The sequence below is a fragment of the Cricetulus griseus genome, chromosome 6, assembly GCF_003668045.3.
Source record: "Cricetulus griseus strain 17A/GY chromosome 6, alternate assembly CriGri-PICRH-1.0, whole genome shotgun sequence".
Lineage (NCBI taxonomy): Eukaryota > Metazoa > Chordata > Mammalia > Rodentia > Cricetidae > Cricetulus > Cricetulus griseus.
The window spans coordinates 154,127,312-154,142,857 of NC_048599.1; the positions used below are offsets into that span (position 1 = coordinate 154,127,312).

Below are 15,546 nucleotides of genomic sequence, written 5' to 3' on the forward strand. Positions count from 1 at the left end.
AAAAAAAAAAAAAAAAAAGGGCCTGATTTCAGGCCCTTGGTTATTGAGCTGAAGGAGCAGATTTTGAGGTTAGACCCCACAGGGAGCACCTGACAGGGACTGGGGACTGGGGACGGGAGCACACACCCACAGGTTCAGCATTGGCCTCTCAGTTCTACAAGGCTCCTTTGCTCTTCTGGAGAAGGGAGCTGGGCTGTGCGGGGGATATTACTCATTGCCTTGTTGCCCCTCCCACCCCCCATGTCTGCCTCTCCTCCACACCGTTTCTCTGATCTGGGATGTCCCAGCTGGGGGCAGAGCGAGGTGGGACATGGATTTTTTTTAATATAAGGAGATATTTATACACAGTGTTAAGGATGTAATGTTGTCTCAGCTAGGCAAGCAGCGGGGTGGAACTTCCTAATCTTGTCCCCATTTTAAGTGAGCCACAGACCACCCTGCCACCTTCCTTTCCCCAAGAGTGATGGTTTATGTTCCAAAGGAGAATAAAGCTATTTTTACCAAAACGAAGGGGATTTATTTGAGGTGTCATGTGGGAGGTGGCAGACAGATGGGGTGGGGGGAAATCTCAGGACAGAAGGCCCTGGTCCCGAGGGGGAAGTGATAGCTGTCCCAGACAGTCCTGAGGCACCGGGCTCCAAGCCTAGACCAGCCGGAAGGAAACAAACACGTGCTGGCTTCATGGAGGTGCGTGGGTGCCGACGGGGGCAGGCTGGGGCCTAGCGGTACCGGGCCAGCCTGTCGTACACGTGGTCCAGATTTCTACACAGGAATATTGAGAGCGTCATGAAGCCGAGCTGCGGAGAAAGGAGATGCTTCAGGGTGGTACCCGAAGGGGGAGGCACAAAGTGGGCGTACCTAGGAGCTTGGAATGATTGGCAGCGCTGAGTGGCAGTCTGGAAAGGAGAAAGCTTAGAGGCTAGCCCAGGGTCCTTTATTCTGGAGGCTCGGTAGTCTCCGCATGTGTCCCGACCTCCACCTCAGCGCCCGTGCTATCGGTCTCAGGCGGCTCCTCGTCTGCATCCCACAACGGCCAGGGCCCCAGAGCCATGGGTAGCTTGCCTTGTGCCTTGTCCCCCAATGTGGGGCAGGCACCCGCCATGCCCCAGCTGCCCCATGGGGTGCTGCTGCGTCCGCTGCTGCTGCTAAGCCCGCCCCAGCGCCCGCCGCTGCCCTCAGCGCTCAGCCTGGGTGTAGGGCTCGAACCCTCGGCTCCCGGCAGCGGCCGCACCGGCTCTCGGCTGAGCGCTCTACGATGTAGCTGCAGACACAGTGCCATCCCGCTCACCTGCGGGAGAGGGGAGGGGGCAGGGCACCCGTACGGCCAAGAGTTTGCAGAAGCCAAGTCTCTGCCCCATCCCAAGCTAGTGCTGTGATAGATAACAGTGCTAAGCAAGCGCGTTTCCTCGGCAACGGGAAAACATCTATAGATAGACTGATGGCACGGGGCCAAGTCACCTCAAGAAGACCGACTCCCAGACAGATTCCCACTATGGAGATGAGATTATTGTGCAGCCACTTCCGGAGGCTCTGGGCGCAGCCCTGGGGATGCAGGAAATGTGTAAAGGCGGTGCTGCTTCTGGAACTCACCCTCAAGCCCGGGGGGCCCTCGGGTCCTCCTTCGGGTACCTCCTAGGTATCCAAACAGGCAGGCCTTATCCAAGCTGTGCTCTGTGCCAGTGCTCCAGGGCTCTGCCCTTGTGTGGGCGACGCCTCTCACCCTCCGAGGACCCCACCCCTTTTGACGCTACTGTTTTAGTAGCGTCTAGCTCAGGCTCCAGCGGCCTCCTGATACCGCGCCTCTGAGCAGGTCACGCCCACTTAGAAGGGACTCTGTCTTTACTTGTAACCTCCCCCTCCCGCCTCCTGATCACATCACAGGGCCCCACCCACGGGCCCCACCCACCCTTCCACTCAGGACTCCTGAAGCCAGTGTGGTCCACACTCACCTCCGGGGGTCCCGCCCCTTCCGTCTTTTTTCCTAGCTGCCTCCTGGCCTCCTGACGCCGCTCCTCCAAGCACCGCCTGCCCTCTTAAGACTCCGCCCCTTAAAGTCCCTCCCTCCAGCGCCCCGCCCACTTCCCTGTGCCCCGCCCCAATGCAGGCCCCGCCCCGTCAGGAGCTGCGGGCTACCGCGTGTCCCACCTCGCGGTAGATGTGGGCTTTTGCCGGGAGTGCGCATAGGTCAGCGGTCTGTCTCAGTTTCGCCCGCGGCCCCAGCCGGCTGAGCTGGGACAAGAAGAGCTTATCAAAGCCTGAGGAGTCATTGGTCGCCGTGGAGTTGTAGCAGGAGCAGGGCACGAAGGGCCCCTCAGACTCGTTCCCTCTCAGCGTGCGGGCGCTGATCCAATCCCGCGGGGAGTGCCAGCCGCAGCAGCGCAGCTGACGGGGGAGGGTGGACAGAGTCAGGGGCCGGTGTCACGGGGAAGCTGTGCAGCCAGGCCTGGGAGCCGGGTGGCAGTGCGCTGGAGATACGATGGCGCCAAGGTGACCCGGGCTCAGGAGGAGCGTCAGGTGAACCTGAGATTTCTGTGGGTCGTGTGATTCTGCCTCGGGATGGGTGGAGGCGGGAGCCCCTCGCATAGAAATTTGGGGGCTGGAGTGGAACACCGTCAGGGTCTAGGGTCTGGGCATTTAGTTACGTGGAGACGGTGATGCTGTCCCCTGGGGACAGCAGCGAGAGTGGCTGAGGATGAGGGAACAGGTGACCTGCGGCCCACACTGAGGCAGTCTCCTTAAAATCCCAGGCTGAAGCTGAGATGTTAGAGCCATGGTAGAACCTGGAGTGTTAACTGGCGGAAACAAGAGGGGTAATGAGCTCACACACCTGGAACTGCGCATAGTCCCAGCTCTCTTCAGCCGCCGTCTCATCCGGGTTCGCGCGGTAGCTGTGGATTGTCTCCAACACCAGCTCTTGCACTCTTCGCTCCAGCTGAGAGGGTGTAGGTGAGGATGGAATGAGTCGCCCCAACCGCCTCAGCCCCACCCATGGTGTTCACCCCAGGAGCCCAACTTCGCCACCCTTAACTTAGGTTTCTTCCTGAATGACTGGCAGTCGCTCTCTCCCTCAGAATCTCAGAAGTGTTTCTAAGGTTCTTTAGGCTTTTAGAGACAGGGTTTCTTTGTGTTGCTCTGGCTGTCCTGGAACTCACTTTGTAGACCAGGCTGGCCTCGAACTCAAAGAGATCCACCTGCCTCTGCCTCCTGAGGCTGGGATTAAAGACATGTGCTGCCACCACCTGCCACCATCACCGGGCTTTAAAATTATTTTTGAATAAAATTATTCAATAAAATGATTTTCCTGTAGCCCACACTAGTCTGGAACTCCTGATCTTCCTGACTCTATCTTGAGTGCTGGCATTACAGGTGCTAAGGGTTGGATACCAGGCAAGCACTCAACCAGCTGAATAAATGCTAATGAGTAGAAGTCAGTTTGTGTCTGCCCCTGTCTCTACCCGCCCATCTCTCTCCAGAGTACTGGGTTAAAGATGTGTGCCATCATACATGGCCCTCTCTTTTAACAGATGTGGCCTCATTATGTTGCCCAAGCTAGCTTTGGTCTCTTGGGCTAATTTTAGCCTACGAGTAGCTAAGACCACATGCAACACCACACCAGCTTTCCCTTTCTATCTGTATGTGCCTCGGTCCCCCTGTGTCTTTCTGACTGTCTCTGTGTATGGGTGTTGTTCTATGGCTCAGCTTCCTGGTTGATGGCTGTGCTCACTTTGTTTTTCTCTCCACTCCTGCTCCTCAACCTCCATAATTGGGGTAGAATGTTGGCAAACTCACCCGGATCCGCTGAGTGGAGATGAGGATCCCCAGGGTAATTTGTGTGGCAAACAGGAGTAGCAGCATCCCAAAATACTGAGTGGAGAGGGAGGTGACAAAGGTGAGAGAAGGCCTTTGAGGGACAGGACAGGATTGGTGTAGAGGAATGTCACTCACCAGGCCCAGAAGACAACGTAGCTCCTTCAGAGCTCCCACACAACCCAGGAGGGCCAGGGCCATGGTGAGGACACCTGAGACAGCCAGGACCTTGGACCAGGTCTGCAGTGGCACGAAGGACAAGCCTGAGGTGGTGAAAGTCAGTGAGGATGGGCCGGGAAATAGCAGCTCCACTTGGCCACCAGGCAGAGCCCTATCTCTTGGATCCCTGTGTCCCTTACTCTGAATTTGCCTGGCCTCTGTCTCTGGCCCACTCTGAGTTGGTTTTTCTCCCTCTGAGATTCTCCTGGTTTTGGTCCCCGATCTATCCTCTGGACTTCTGTTATTGAGACAGGGTTTCTCAGCATAGCCCTCCCGAGTGCTGGGATTAAAGGCATGTGCTACTGCTGCCTGGCTGAGTTGCTATGGTTTTGATGCTCACTTCATCAGTAGTTTTCTTGCTATTACTGTTATTTCTGCTCTTCCTCTTCCCTGCTGTGCAGACACCCAGCAAGAGACTTCCCTTCTGTGAACCTCAAGAAGGGAGGGTCTGTGAGCCCCAGTCCAAGATGTGACACAGGAAGTATTTGAGAAATGTCTATCATTTCTGTTATTATTGTTTGTAACCATGACCTCACTTTGTTGTGGTTGTTTAGCTGAGTCAGGATCTCATATAGCCCAGCCTGGCCTCCAACCCACTGTGAAGTCAAGGATAGCCTTGAGCTCCTGATCCTCCACTCTGCCTCCTGACTGCCGGGATGGTAGACATGCGCGACTGCGTGCAGTTTACATGTCTTATTTGCAGGGAAGAAACAGTGGCCAGTGGGGCACTAGACTGGGGCCCTGTCTGGGAAGTTGGCAACTATTGAGGGCCTCCGTGGCAAAGGAGATACCAGGAGATGCCTTGGGGTGGGGTTCTGGGTCAGGTGTGCCCCAGGAAGACCCTCCCTTACTGCCCAGCCCCCTCACCCACAAATGACACGAAGCTGTTCTTGTCGATGAGAATCCAGGTGCCAAAGCAGAAAATCAGGCCGCCTAGTACCTAGGGGAAGAGAAGAGAATAAGGCTATGGGCACAGGACACAGTGGCCCTGGGACCCTGGCTGGGTAGCCATGAATAAACTCACAAAGAAGAAGAGGTTGAAAACGAAGAGCAAGTACTTGATGAGGCTGAGGCAACTCTCCTGGGCTGACATCTTCACCTAGATGGGGAGAGACCCACTCGAGGAATCCAGACAGAAGAGGGGGACGAAGGGATAATGGTCAGAGAAGGAGAGAGACTAAGAGGAGGCACAAAGGAAGAGAGCAGAGAAAGAGGAAGTCCCAGGGTGGGGCTCCACCCAGCCTTTTTCATTTAGTGACTTTCAACTGGGTCCCTATCTTCATGGGTTCCCCTGGGCACATAGCAGTACCTGAGGGTCCTTGGAATATGTGGGTACCAAGGACACAATGGGGGGTCCCTTGCAGGTGTCCATGGCTCAGGGAAGATGCACAGGGTCTCCTGAATGACTTCTAACCACGTCTCGGTCCTGGGACCTCAGGGCTGCCTCTGCAGAGGCCAACCTCACAGACACTCTGACCTCACTGTTCACTGGCCCCGCCCTCTGCATCTTGTAGTCCTCTTTTAAGACCCACTGTCCTAGAACTCGCTCTCTCTCTCTCTCTTCCTCCTGTCTCTCCCTCCCCCCACCTCCTCTCCTTGCCCTTTTTTCTCTGGATCTCTTTCTTTTTCTGGGTCTTTGTCCCTATCTGCCTCTGTCCTGTGTGTGTGTCTTTCTCTGGGTCTCTCCCCCAACTCTCGCTCCAAGACTAGATGCTCCCATGTGCTTGGGGCCGGAGTTGGACACCTGCGGAAGTGAAAGTGCTGCAGAGGAGGTGTGACAGTCCCAGGGGTGGGGAGAGCAGCTAAGCAGTGCTTGAACATCCGGTGGAGGAAGTGAACCTCAGGTGGCATTTCCTGCCTGTGTGGAGGAACCTGAGGGGAGGAGGCTCCAGAAGAGACAGAGCAGATCCCCATGGTTTCCTGTGATGTGCCCAGGAGTTCCTGACACTTGCCAAGTTCCCAGCTTTTTGCAAACCCCAGGTCTCTGAGCTGGCAGCTCTCTGTCTTCTGAGACCAGACTCGTCTATTTCCTTTCTTGTGTGTGGACATGCACATTTGAGGCCAGAGGACAAGCTGTCCACTTTGCATTTTTGTTTTGTTTTGTTTTTGTTTTCCAAGACAGGGTTTCTCTGTGGCTTTGGAGGCTGTCCTGGAACTCCATCTGTAGACCAGGCTGGCCTCTGCCTCCTGAGTGCTGGGATTAAAGGTGTGCGCCACCACCACCCTGCCTTTGTTTTATTTTCTATGAGGTGTGTGTGTTAGAGGATAACTTTTGGGGGTTGGATCTTTCCTGTCACAGGTTGTGTCCCAAGCCAGGTTCATCTACTCATCCCCAGTAAGCTAATTAAAAGAATCAAATCAATAGTAGGAAACAGAAAAGGACTTACTCACTGTGGCCCCATTGGGAAGAGGACAAATAGATCCAGTGACCCTCTAGTCCATCTTCAGGGTCCTGAAGTGAGACTGATGTGTAAATAGAGGGCTAGCGATATGCAAATCTAAGCAGTTAAGACATGGTGCTGCCCACCATTGACCCATCACTGTCTGGACCTCAGTCTCCGCTGTAATGTGGTCTGACAAGCTCTTGGAATCCTATGCAATCTCTGTCTGGGAGACAAGTTACCCCTCTGTATAGCAATTTTTCCTTCTCCCAGCATGAGATTCTTAGGGGGAAAGTTCCCATTGGAGTCCATTGTTTCAATAACCTGATGGTCAGATTGAGACACTTAGACACTTCCCTTTCCATGTGGGATCTGGGCTCGGTGGCAAGTTCCCTTACACACTGGGTCTCTCATCTGCCGGTTTTCAGTTCTTATCAACTATCCTCAAAGTCCCTAGTCGGCCTTTGCGGAGTGACCGTTGAATTTGCTACTGAAAGGAAGCCTTAAGAAAATCCACAGGGAGTAAATGTGGAGAGCACCACATCCGACTCACTTGGCGCATGTATATCATGACAGAGGGAAAGGGGCGGGGCGCTCAGTTGCGAGCAAATGAATGTGGCAGGCTTCACAGTGAAGTCGTTCTGCGTAGAGGAGGCGCGAGGCTGAGGAGCCATGGAGCATACGCCCAAACGGCTGGAAAGGCCTCGAGGCCTCACGAGGGGAAAGCGCCTCGAGGGAGCCGGAAGGACAGAGGAGGCTGCTGCTAGGCTTCCAGGCCTAGGCATCCAGGTCCTTGTCGCCTAATCAGCCACTGGAGAGCTTAGCAGGGATCTCGAGGCTGGGCCAGGGGAGCCAGCCAGGTCGGTGTGAGGGGAAGCCCCAGGCTCACCGGGGGAGGGAGTCTTGGGGTCAAGGGTCACGGAGCCCTTCTCCCTCAGAACCCCGAAAACTGCCTGCCTTGCTCTCTGCTCGCTGAGGTGCTGAGGTGAGGCGGGCTTGTCAACCTCCTCAGGACTTGCCCACAAGGTGAGGGCGCGCATGTGCACACACAGACACACTTACAGCCGGTGGGGACAAAGGACACCAGCTCGCCTTCCTTTCTGAGGCCATAGTTCCAGGGAAGGAGGTAACTGGAGTGGAAGGGGTGTTTCTGAGGAGGCTCCTAGGGCCTGTGACAGCACCAGGGCCAGCCACGTTGCAGGAGGTGGGAGGTATCACAAGTGGCCAGAGCTCAGCCCTGGAGCCAGAGCTGTAGCTCAGTGGGAGAGTGCTTGCCTAGCATGTACAAGGCCCAAGTCCAAGTACTGAATAGAGAAATAATTAAATAAACGAAGAATCAAATCCAATTCTCAGTTGTCACTGAACGTTCCAGTTGACAGAATTTTCCAGAAAACTTGTTTTCAGTTTTCCTGGTTGTGGCATGCTTTCTTGTACTGGCAGCCCCCGAATCATGACATGGAGACTTACTATTAATTATGAATGGTTGGTTTTAGCTTACGCTTGTTTCTAGCTAGTTTTTTTTTTTTTTTTAAAAAAAAAAAAACTTAAATTAGCCCATTTCTATTAATCTGTGTGCTGCCCGAGGCTTGTTTACATCATCTGCGTACTGTCCATCCTTCTGTCCTGCTTCATCCATGTCTGTCTGGCCCCACTGGCTGCCCTCCCACTCCCACCCCTCAGCTCTGCCTGTCAGCCCTGCCTATCCTCTCCTCTGCCTAGTTATTGGCCATTCAGCTAGACTTATCAGATGCCTTAGGCAGGCAAGGTGAAATAGCAACACATCTTTACATAATTAAATATTCTATTCTTTAACAATGGTTTTGAATGTCTTCAAGAAAGACAAATCTATCTCTTTTTTTATTTTTTGTTTCGTTTTTTTGAGACAGGGTTTCTCTGTGTAACTTTGTAGAGCAGGCTGTCCTGGAACTCACAGAGATCCACCTGCCTCTGCTTTTCAAGTGCTGGAATTAAAGGCGTGCAACTCTACCTCCTATTCACACAACTTGCCTATTATTAAATCATTTCTATTATCTGATGGACTATGGAGTCAGGGTCAATGCTAACATCATGCTTTTTGAGATTCTAACTTTTTAAATTTGGAGCTGTGTCTAATTTTTGATATGGGCAAAATATCTAGTGGTAGTGGAGATTAGTGGGCCATAGGTAAACCTGCTTCCTCAAAATATCTAGCTTGCAAAGGTTAGCACATGCATGAGTGCCTGTCGATGTGAGTCTGTGGAACACGTGTCCTGACAAGTGGGAGTTAGTTCTCTCCTCTCTTCATATGGGATACAGGGACTGAACTTAGATCATCATGCTTAGTAACAGGTGCCTTTACCCACTGAGCCATTTCATTGGTCTCAAGTAGCCCAGGCTGGCCTAGAATTTGCTGTGTGGTCAAGGATATCAAAGGCCTAAATTTATTCAACAAATCCACTTCCCAAGTTCTGTGGTTACAGGCGCAGAACATCACACATGCTCTTTAGCAGTACTGGGGATGGAGCCAGGGCTTGCTTTGTGCATGCTGAGCAACCCACTCTTGCCCCCCCCCCAAAAAAGTAAAAGCAAAGAAGGGAAGCTGGGCAGTGGTGGCACATGTCTTTAATCCTAGCACTCAGGAGGCAGATCTCTGAGTTCCAGGCCAGCCTGGTCTACAGAGCAAATTCCAGGACAGCCAGGGCTATACAGAGAAACCCTATCTCAAAAACAAAACAAAACAAAACAAAACAACCCATCCCCCCAAAAAAGAAATAATGATAAATTTTTAAGTTTATTTTTCTCTCATAAAATACATCCTGACCAAATTTTTCCCTCCATCCACTCCTCCGTTCCTCCCACTTCTCCTCCCAAAAGTCCACTTCTCCATCTCCCCCAGAAAAGAGCAGGCTTTCTAGGGACATCAACCAAAAATGGCATAACGGGATGCAATGAAACCAGGCAGGAACCCTCTGGTCACGGCTGTGTGGAGGAACCCAGTAGAGGAAAGGGTCCCTGGAGCAGGCAAAAGAGTCAGAAACATCCCCACTTCCACTGTCAGGAATCTCACGAAAACACCGAGACAACAATCATAACATTGATGCAGAGGACCTAGTACAGACCCATGCACGCTCAGCCAGTGTGAGGCCAGGAGCACTCTTAGTTGATTCTGCAGGTTAGGTTCTCCGGGTGTCTTCCCTTTCCAGCAGGGTTCCCTGAGCTCCAAGGGGAGGGACCCAATGGAGATGGCCAATCTGGGTTTGCTCTCTGCTTAATGATTGGCTATGGGTCTCTGCATCTGCTACTCTGACCTGCTGGAGGAAGCCTCTCTGATGACAACTGGACTAGGCACTGATTTATGAGTATAGCAGAATATCATTAGGAATCATTTCATTGTTTTTTTTTTTTCCCAGTTATGTTTGATTCTACCCTAGGTCTTTCTATCTAGCCTCCGGTTCCTGGTCATCAGCATGGGTTCCCTCTCCGGGTGTGGGCCTCAAGTTAGACCAGTTATTGGTTGGCCACTCTCACAAGTTCTGCACCATCACTGCCCCAGCACATCTTTGCAGGACTGATGGAAGGTTTTGTGGTGGGGTTGGTGTCCTAGTTCTACCACTGAAAACTCTGTCAGGTTACAGAGATGAACTGTTCAGGCTTTGTGTCCTCCATTACTAGGAGTCCACACTTGGTCTATGTTGTGACGCGTGGCTTGTCACCCCTGCTCAGTGCTGTACATCCAGCTACCTCCTTGTCTGGCCGACGAATCTCCCACCTCAGCTTCTTTCCCTGCCTGTCCTCCCCTGCCTAGCTATTGGCCATTCAGCTCTTTATTAAACCAATCAGAAGGTGCCTTAGGCCAGTGAGGTAAGACAGCAATGCATCTTTACACAGGATACAAAAAAAAAAAAAAAAAAAAAGATTAGCCGCCAGGCATTGGTGGCACACGCCTTTAATCCCAGCACTCGGGAGGCAGAGGCAGGCAGATCTCTGTGAGTTCGAGGCCAGCCTGGTCTCCAGGGCGATCGCCAGGATAGGCTCCAAAGCTACACAGAGAAACCCTGTCTCGAAAAACAAAAACAAAAAAGATTATCCCAATATTAGTATTTTTTTCTTTTTTCCATATGAAATTGAGTATTATTCTTTCAACATCTGTAAAGAATTGTGTTGAAGCTGAGTGGTGGTGGTGGTGGTGGTGCATGCTTTAATCTCAGTATTTGGGAGGCAGAGGCAGAGGCAGGCAGATCTCTGTGAGTTCAAGGCCAGCCTGGTCTACAAGAGCTAGTTCCAGGACAGCCTCCAAAGCCACAGGGAAACCCTGTCTCGAAAAACCAAAACCAACCAACCAACCAACCAAACAAACAAACAAAGAAAGAATTGTGTTGAAACGTTGATGGGAATTGCACTGCATTTATAATGTTTTGGTAGGACGGCCATTTTTACTATGCCCATTCTACTGATCCATGAGCATGGGAGATCTTTCCATCTTCTGTGTCTTCTCCAACTTCTCCATTCAAATCCTTGAAGTTTTTGTCATACAAGTTTTTTCCTTGCTTGGTTAGAGTTATTCGAAGATATTTTATTACATTTGGGTCCTATTGTGAAGGGTGTTATTTCTCTGACTTCTTTCTCAGCCCATTTGTCATTGTATAAAGGAGGGCTACTGGTTTTTTTTTAGTTAATCTTGTGTAAAGCCGCTTTGCTGAAGGTGTTTATCAGCTGTACCCGTTCACTGGTATAATTTTTAGGTGTATAAGTATATAATTTATATACTTATGTATATACTATGATGTCATCTGCAAATAATGATATTTTGACTCCTTCCTTCCAATTTTTATCCCCTTGATCTCCTTCAGTTGGTTTACTGCTCTAGCTAGAATTTCAAGTACTATATTGAATAGATATGTAGAGAGCAAACAACCTCTACCTACCTATTGTTCCTGAATTTAGTGGAATTGCTTTGAGTTTCTCTCCATTTACTTTGAGGTTGGCTGTCAGCTTGCTGTATATTGCCTTTATTATGACATCTCTAAGACTGCTAACATGAAGGGCTATTGGATTTTGTCAAAGGCTTTTTCAGCATCAAGTGAGATGACCTAATGGGGGAGTCCTTCTGTCTGCTGTGATATGTGTTTCTCTTATTGGTTGATGAATAAAGCTGTTTCTGCCAATGGACAGGCAAGATTTAGCTGGGCAGAAATTCTGAAGAAAGAGGCAGGGAAAAGACAAAAAGAGGAAGAAGTCATGTAGCTTCTGAGAAAGCAAGAGGCTTAGGGATTCTCTGGTAAGCCAAGATCAAGGAGAGATACATAGATTAATAGAAATGGGTTAATAATTAAGAGAGAGCTAGCCAATAAGAAGCCCGAATCATTGGCCAAACAGTTTTTAATCAATATAATCCTCAGTGTGTTTATTTGGGACTGAAGGGCTGCAGGACCGGCAGGACACATACTTCCACAATGATCATGTGGGTTTTTTTTTTCTTTCAGTTTGTTTATATGGTGGATTGCATTGACAGATTTTCATATATTGAACCATCCCTGAGTCTCTGGGATGAAGCCTACTTGGTTACGGTGGGTGATCTTTTGATGTGTTCTTGAATTCCGTGTTCAAGTATCTTATTGAATGTTTTTGCATCAATGTTTAGGAGGGAAATTGATCTGTAATTCTTTCTTTGTTGAATCTTTGTATGGTTTGGATATCAGGGTGACTGTGGCCTCATAAAACGAATTTGGCAGTTTCCTTCTGTTTCTGTTTTGTGAAATAATTTGAGGAGTATTGGTATTAGCTCTTCTTTGAATTTCTGGTAGAATACTGTGCTAAAACGATGTGACCCTGGGCTTTTTTTGCTTGTGAATCTTTTAATGACTGCTTCTATTTCCTTACGGAGTTATATAGGTCTATTTAAATTATTTATCTGATCTTGATTTAACTTTGATAAGTGATATCTATTGAGAAAATTACCCATTTATTTTAGGTTTTCCAGTTTGGTAGTGTACAGGTTTTTAAAATATTACCTAATGGTTCTCTGGATTTCTTCAGTGTCTGTTGTTATGTCCCCCTTTTCACTTCTGATTTTGCTAATTTGGATACTCTCTATCTTTTAGTTATTTTCAATAATGGTTTGTCTGTCTCATTTTCTCTTAGTTTCATTGATTCTTTGTATTGTTCTTTTTTTGTTTGTTTGGTTGTTTTTTATTTTGTTTTGTTTTGTCTTATTTTTAGAGACAGGGTTTCTCTGTGGCTTTGAAGCCTGTCCTGAAATTAGCTCTTGTAGACCACGCTGGTCTCAAACTCACAGAGATCCGCCTGCCTCTGCCTACTGAGTTCTGGGATTAAAGGCGTGTGCCCATTTTGTTTCAATTTTGTTGTCTTTAGCCCTCAGTTCGATTATTTCCTGCATCTAATCCTCTTGGGTGAGCTTACTAATTTTTGTTCTAGAGTTTTCAAATGTGCTGTTAGATTACTAGCATGAGATCGCTCATATATATACATATATATGTTTATAATACACACACATATACACACACATATATATGCGGTTAGTGCTGTGATCTTTCCTTTTAGCACTGCTTTCATTGTGTCCCATAAGTGTTGTGCATTCTGTTGGTTCCAGTATTTCTCTGTTTAGATTCTGGCTGAATGATCTGTCTGTGGTAATAGTGGGTATTTAAGTCTCCCACTATGTCAGGGTCAATGTGTGATTTAAGTTATAGTTTTTTTTTTTTTTTTTTTTTTTTTTTTTTTTTTTTTTTTTTTACAAATGTGGATACCCTTGCATTTGGAGCATAGATGTTAAGAATTGAAACATCATCTTGGTGGATTTTTCCTTTCACAAGTGTGAAGTGTCCTTCCCCATCTCTTGTTTTTTTAAAGATTTTATTTATTATGTATACAACATTCTGCTTCCATGTATATCTGCACAACAGAAGAGGGCACCTAATCTCATAACAGATGGTTGTGAGCCACCATGTGGTTGCTGGGAATTGAACTCAGGACCTCTGGAAGAGCAGCTGGGGCTCTTAACCTCTGAGCCATCTCTCCAGCCCCCCCCCCATCTCTTTTGACTAATTTTGGTTTGAAGTATATTTTGTTAGATATTAGGTCCATTTGCTTGGGAAAATCTGTCTTTGATGTTGAGGTGTGTTTCTTGTATGCAGCAAGACCCTAAGAATTCTACCAGAGAACCCCTACAGCTGATAAACACCTTCAGCAAAGTGGCTTTACACAAGATTAACTCAAAAAAAAAAAAAAACCCAGCAGTCTACCAATATACAAATGACAAATGGGCTAAGAAAGAAATCAGAGAAATAACATCCTTCACAATAGAAACCAAATTCAATTCCATTCTGTTAGTTGGTGTTTTTTTATTGGGGAGTTGTGTCCATTGATATTGAGAGATATCAGTGACCACTGATTATTACTTCTTGTTATTTTGATGCTGTTGTTAGTGGTGATGTGTGTGTGTTCATGTTTGCATATGTGCAGGCCAGAGGTTGATATGAGGTGACTTCTGTCACCTTCCACCTTACTTTTTAGGCAGATTGCTCACTGACCTTAGAGCTCATGGTTTCAGCTAGATTGGCTGCCCAACAGGCATCTCACTGCTGCGCCAGCAGGGCCCCTGTCTCTTCCAGTACTAGGGTACAGGCCTATACAGTTCTGCTTAGTTTTGTTTGTTTGTTGTTTTATTTTTACATGGGTTCTGGGGATCTGAACTCAGGTCCTCAAGCTTCTAATGTTATCTCCTCAGCCCTTATTGTTATTGTTGCTCCAAATTATAAGATAAATTTATACTGGCAACAGCTATACTTCCTCTATTTTTTTTCAAGGCAGGGTTTTTCTGTGTATCCCTGGCTGTCCTAGAATTAGGCCTCAAGCCATGCATTGGTGGCGCATGACTTTAATCCCAGCACTCAGGAGGCAGAGGCAGGTGCATCTCTGTGAGTTCGAGACCAGCCTGGTCTACAAGAGCTAGTTCCAGGATAGGCTTCAAAGTTACAGAGAAAGACTATCTTGAAAAAACCAAAAAAAAAAAAAGAAAAAGAAAAAAGAAAAAGAAAAAAAAAAGAATTAGGCCTCAAATTCCCAGAGATCTGCCTGCCTCTGCCTTTGAATGCTGGGACTCAATGTGTGTGCCACCACTTCCCAACTTACTTCCTCTATTTCAATCTTATAATTAACTAAAAGAATAAAGTATTGTTATAATTTTTCATTGTGGATTGACATTTGTGTTTGTCTTTTATTTTTTTGAGGTAGGTCTCACTGTGTAGCTGTAGCTTGCTTGGAACTGGCTGGATAGCCTAGGTTGGCGTTGAACTCTGATCTGTCTGCCTCTCTCTCACACAAGGACTGAGATTAAAGATGCATACCACCATAACAGGCCTAACATTTGTGGTTTTCAACTTTATGACAATTATGCATAATGAGAACATTCTGTGAGAAGCTGAATGTCCTATTTTGTTAAGAGCTGTATTCATGAAAGCAGGCTCTGTAACCCTGGCGCTCTCCCTCATGAGCACACACTCGTGGAAAGTCTGTATAGTTGTTTTGCATTTCAACTTTCACCTGTGTGAAATGATAATCCTATCTACCCCACTGGGTATACAGCATTTACAGTAGTGTTTAACATCACTGTTATTACTGCTGTAGTCTGAGCTGCTGTACTAATGAAGGCTTAGGGAATACACCAACAGTGGAAATGGTAAGGTAATAGTGTCTGTGTGTTTAATTTTACCACCAAGTAGTTCTTCAAAGTAGTTATTACAATTTAAATTCCCATATATGTATTTTGAACTAGTTGAAAAGGAGTTTTTCTGGTTGCTCTACAATGTGTAAATGTACAGAATTGTTATTTTAGCCAGGCAGGTGAGCAATGGCATCTCACTGTGATTGCTTGTTAATGACATTGAGCACATGTTAAAACATGTTTTCCACATTTATTTTTTATGTTTATGTGCATGTGTTCCATGTGTATGCAGGACCCATCAGAGGCCAGAAAAGACCATCAGATCCCCTGGTGGTGAAGATGTAGGCAGTTGTGAGCTGTCTGACATGGGTGCTGGGAACCAACTCCAGTCCTGCATGCAGCAGCAAAAGCTCATAATCACTAAGCGTCTCTCCAGCCTCCTCTCAATGTGCTATTATTATTGTTACTGTTAATTTT

At 48.0% G+C, this 15,546-nt stretch overlaps 1 protein-coding gene across 1 annotated transcript; it reads right to left on the reverse strand.

Moving 5' to 3' along the window:
- Positions 1 to 516: 516 nt before the first annotated feature.
- On the reverse strand, positions 517 to 5,489 carry Cd37 (CD37 molecule). The gene is made up of 9 exons (XM_027420659.2): positions 5,336 to 5,489; positions 5,051 to 5,125; positions 4,894 to 4,966; positions 3,946 to 4,070; positions 3,790 to 3,864; positions 2,828 to 2,932; positions 2,146 to 2,382; positions 1,459 to 1,542; positions 517 to 797 (listed from the first exon to the last, which is right to left on the reverse strand). The coding sequence occupies exons 1-9, from the start codon at positions 5,396 to 5,398 to the stop codon at positions 720 to 722; spliced, it is 915 nt and encodes a 304-aa protein (XP_027276460.1). The 5' UTR covers positions 5,399 to 5,489; the 3' UTR covers positions 517 to 719.
- Positions 5,490 to 15,546: the final 10,057 nt, after the last annotated feature.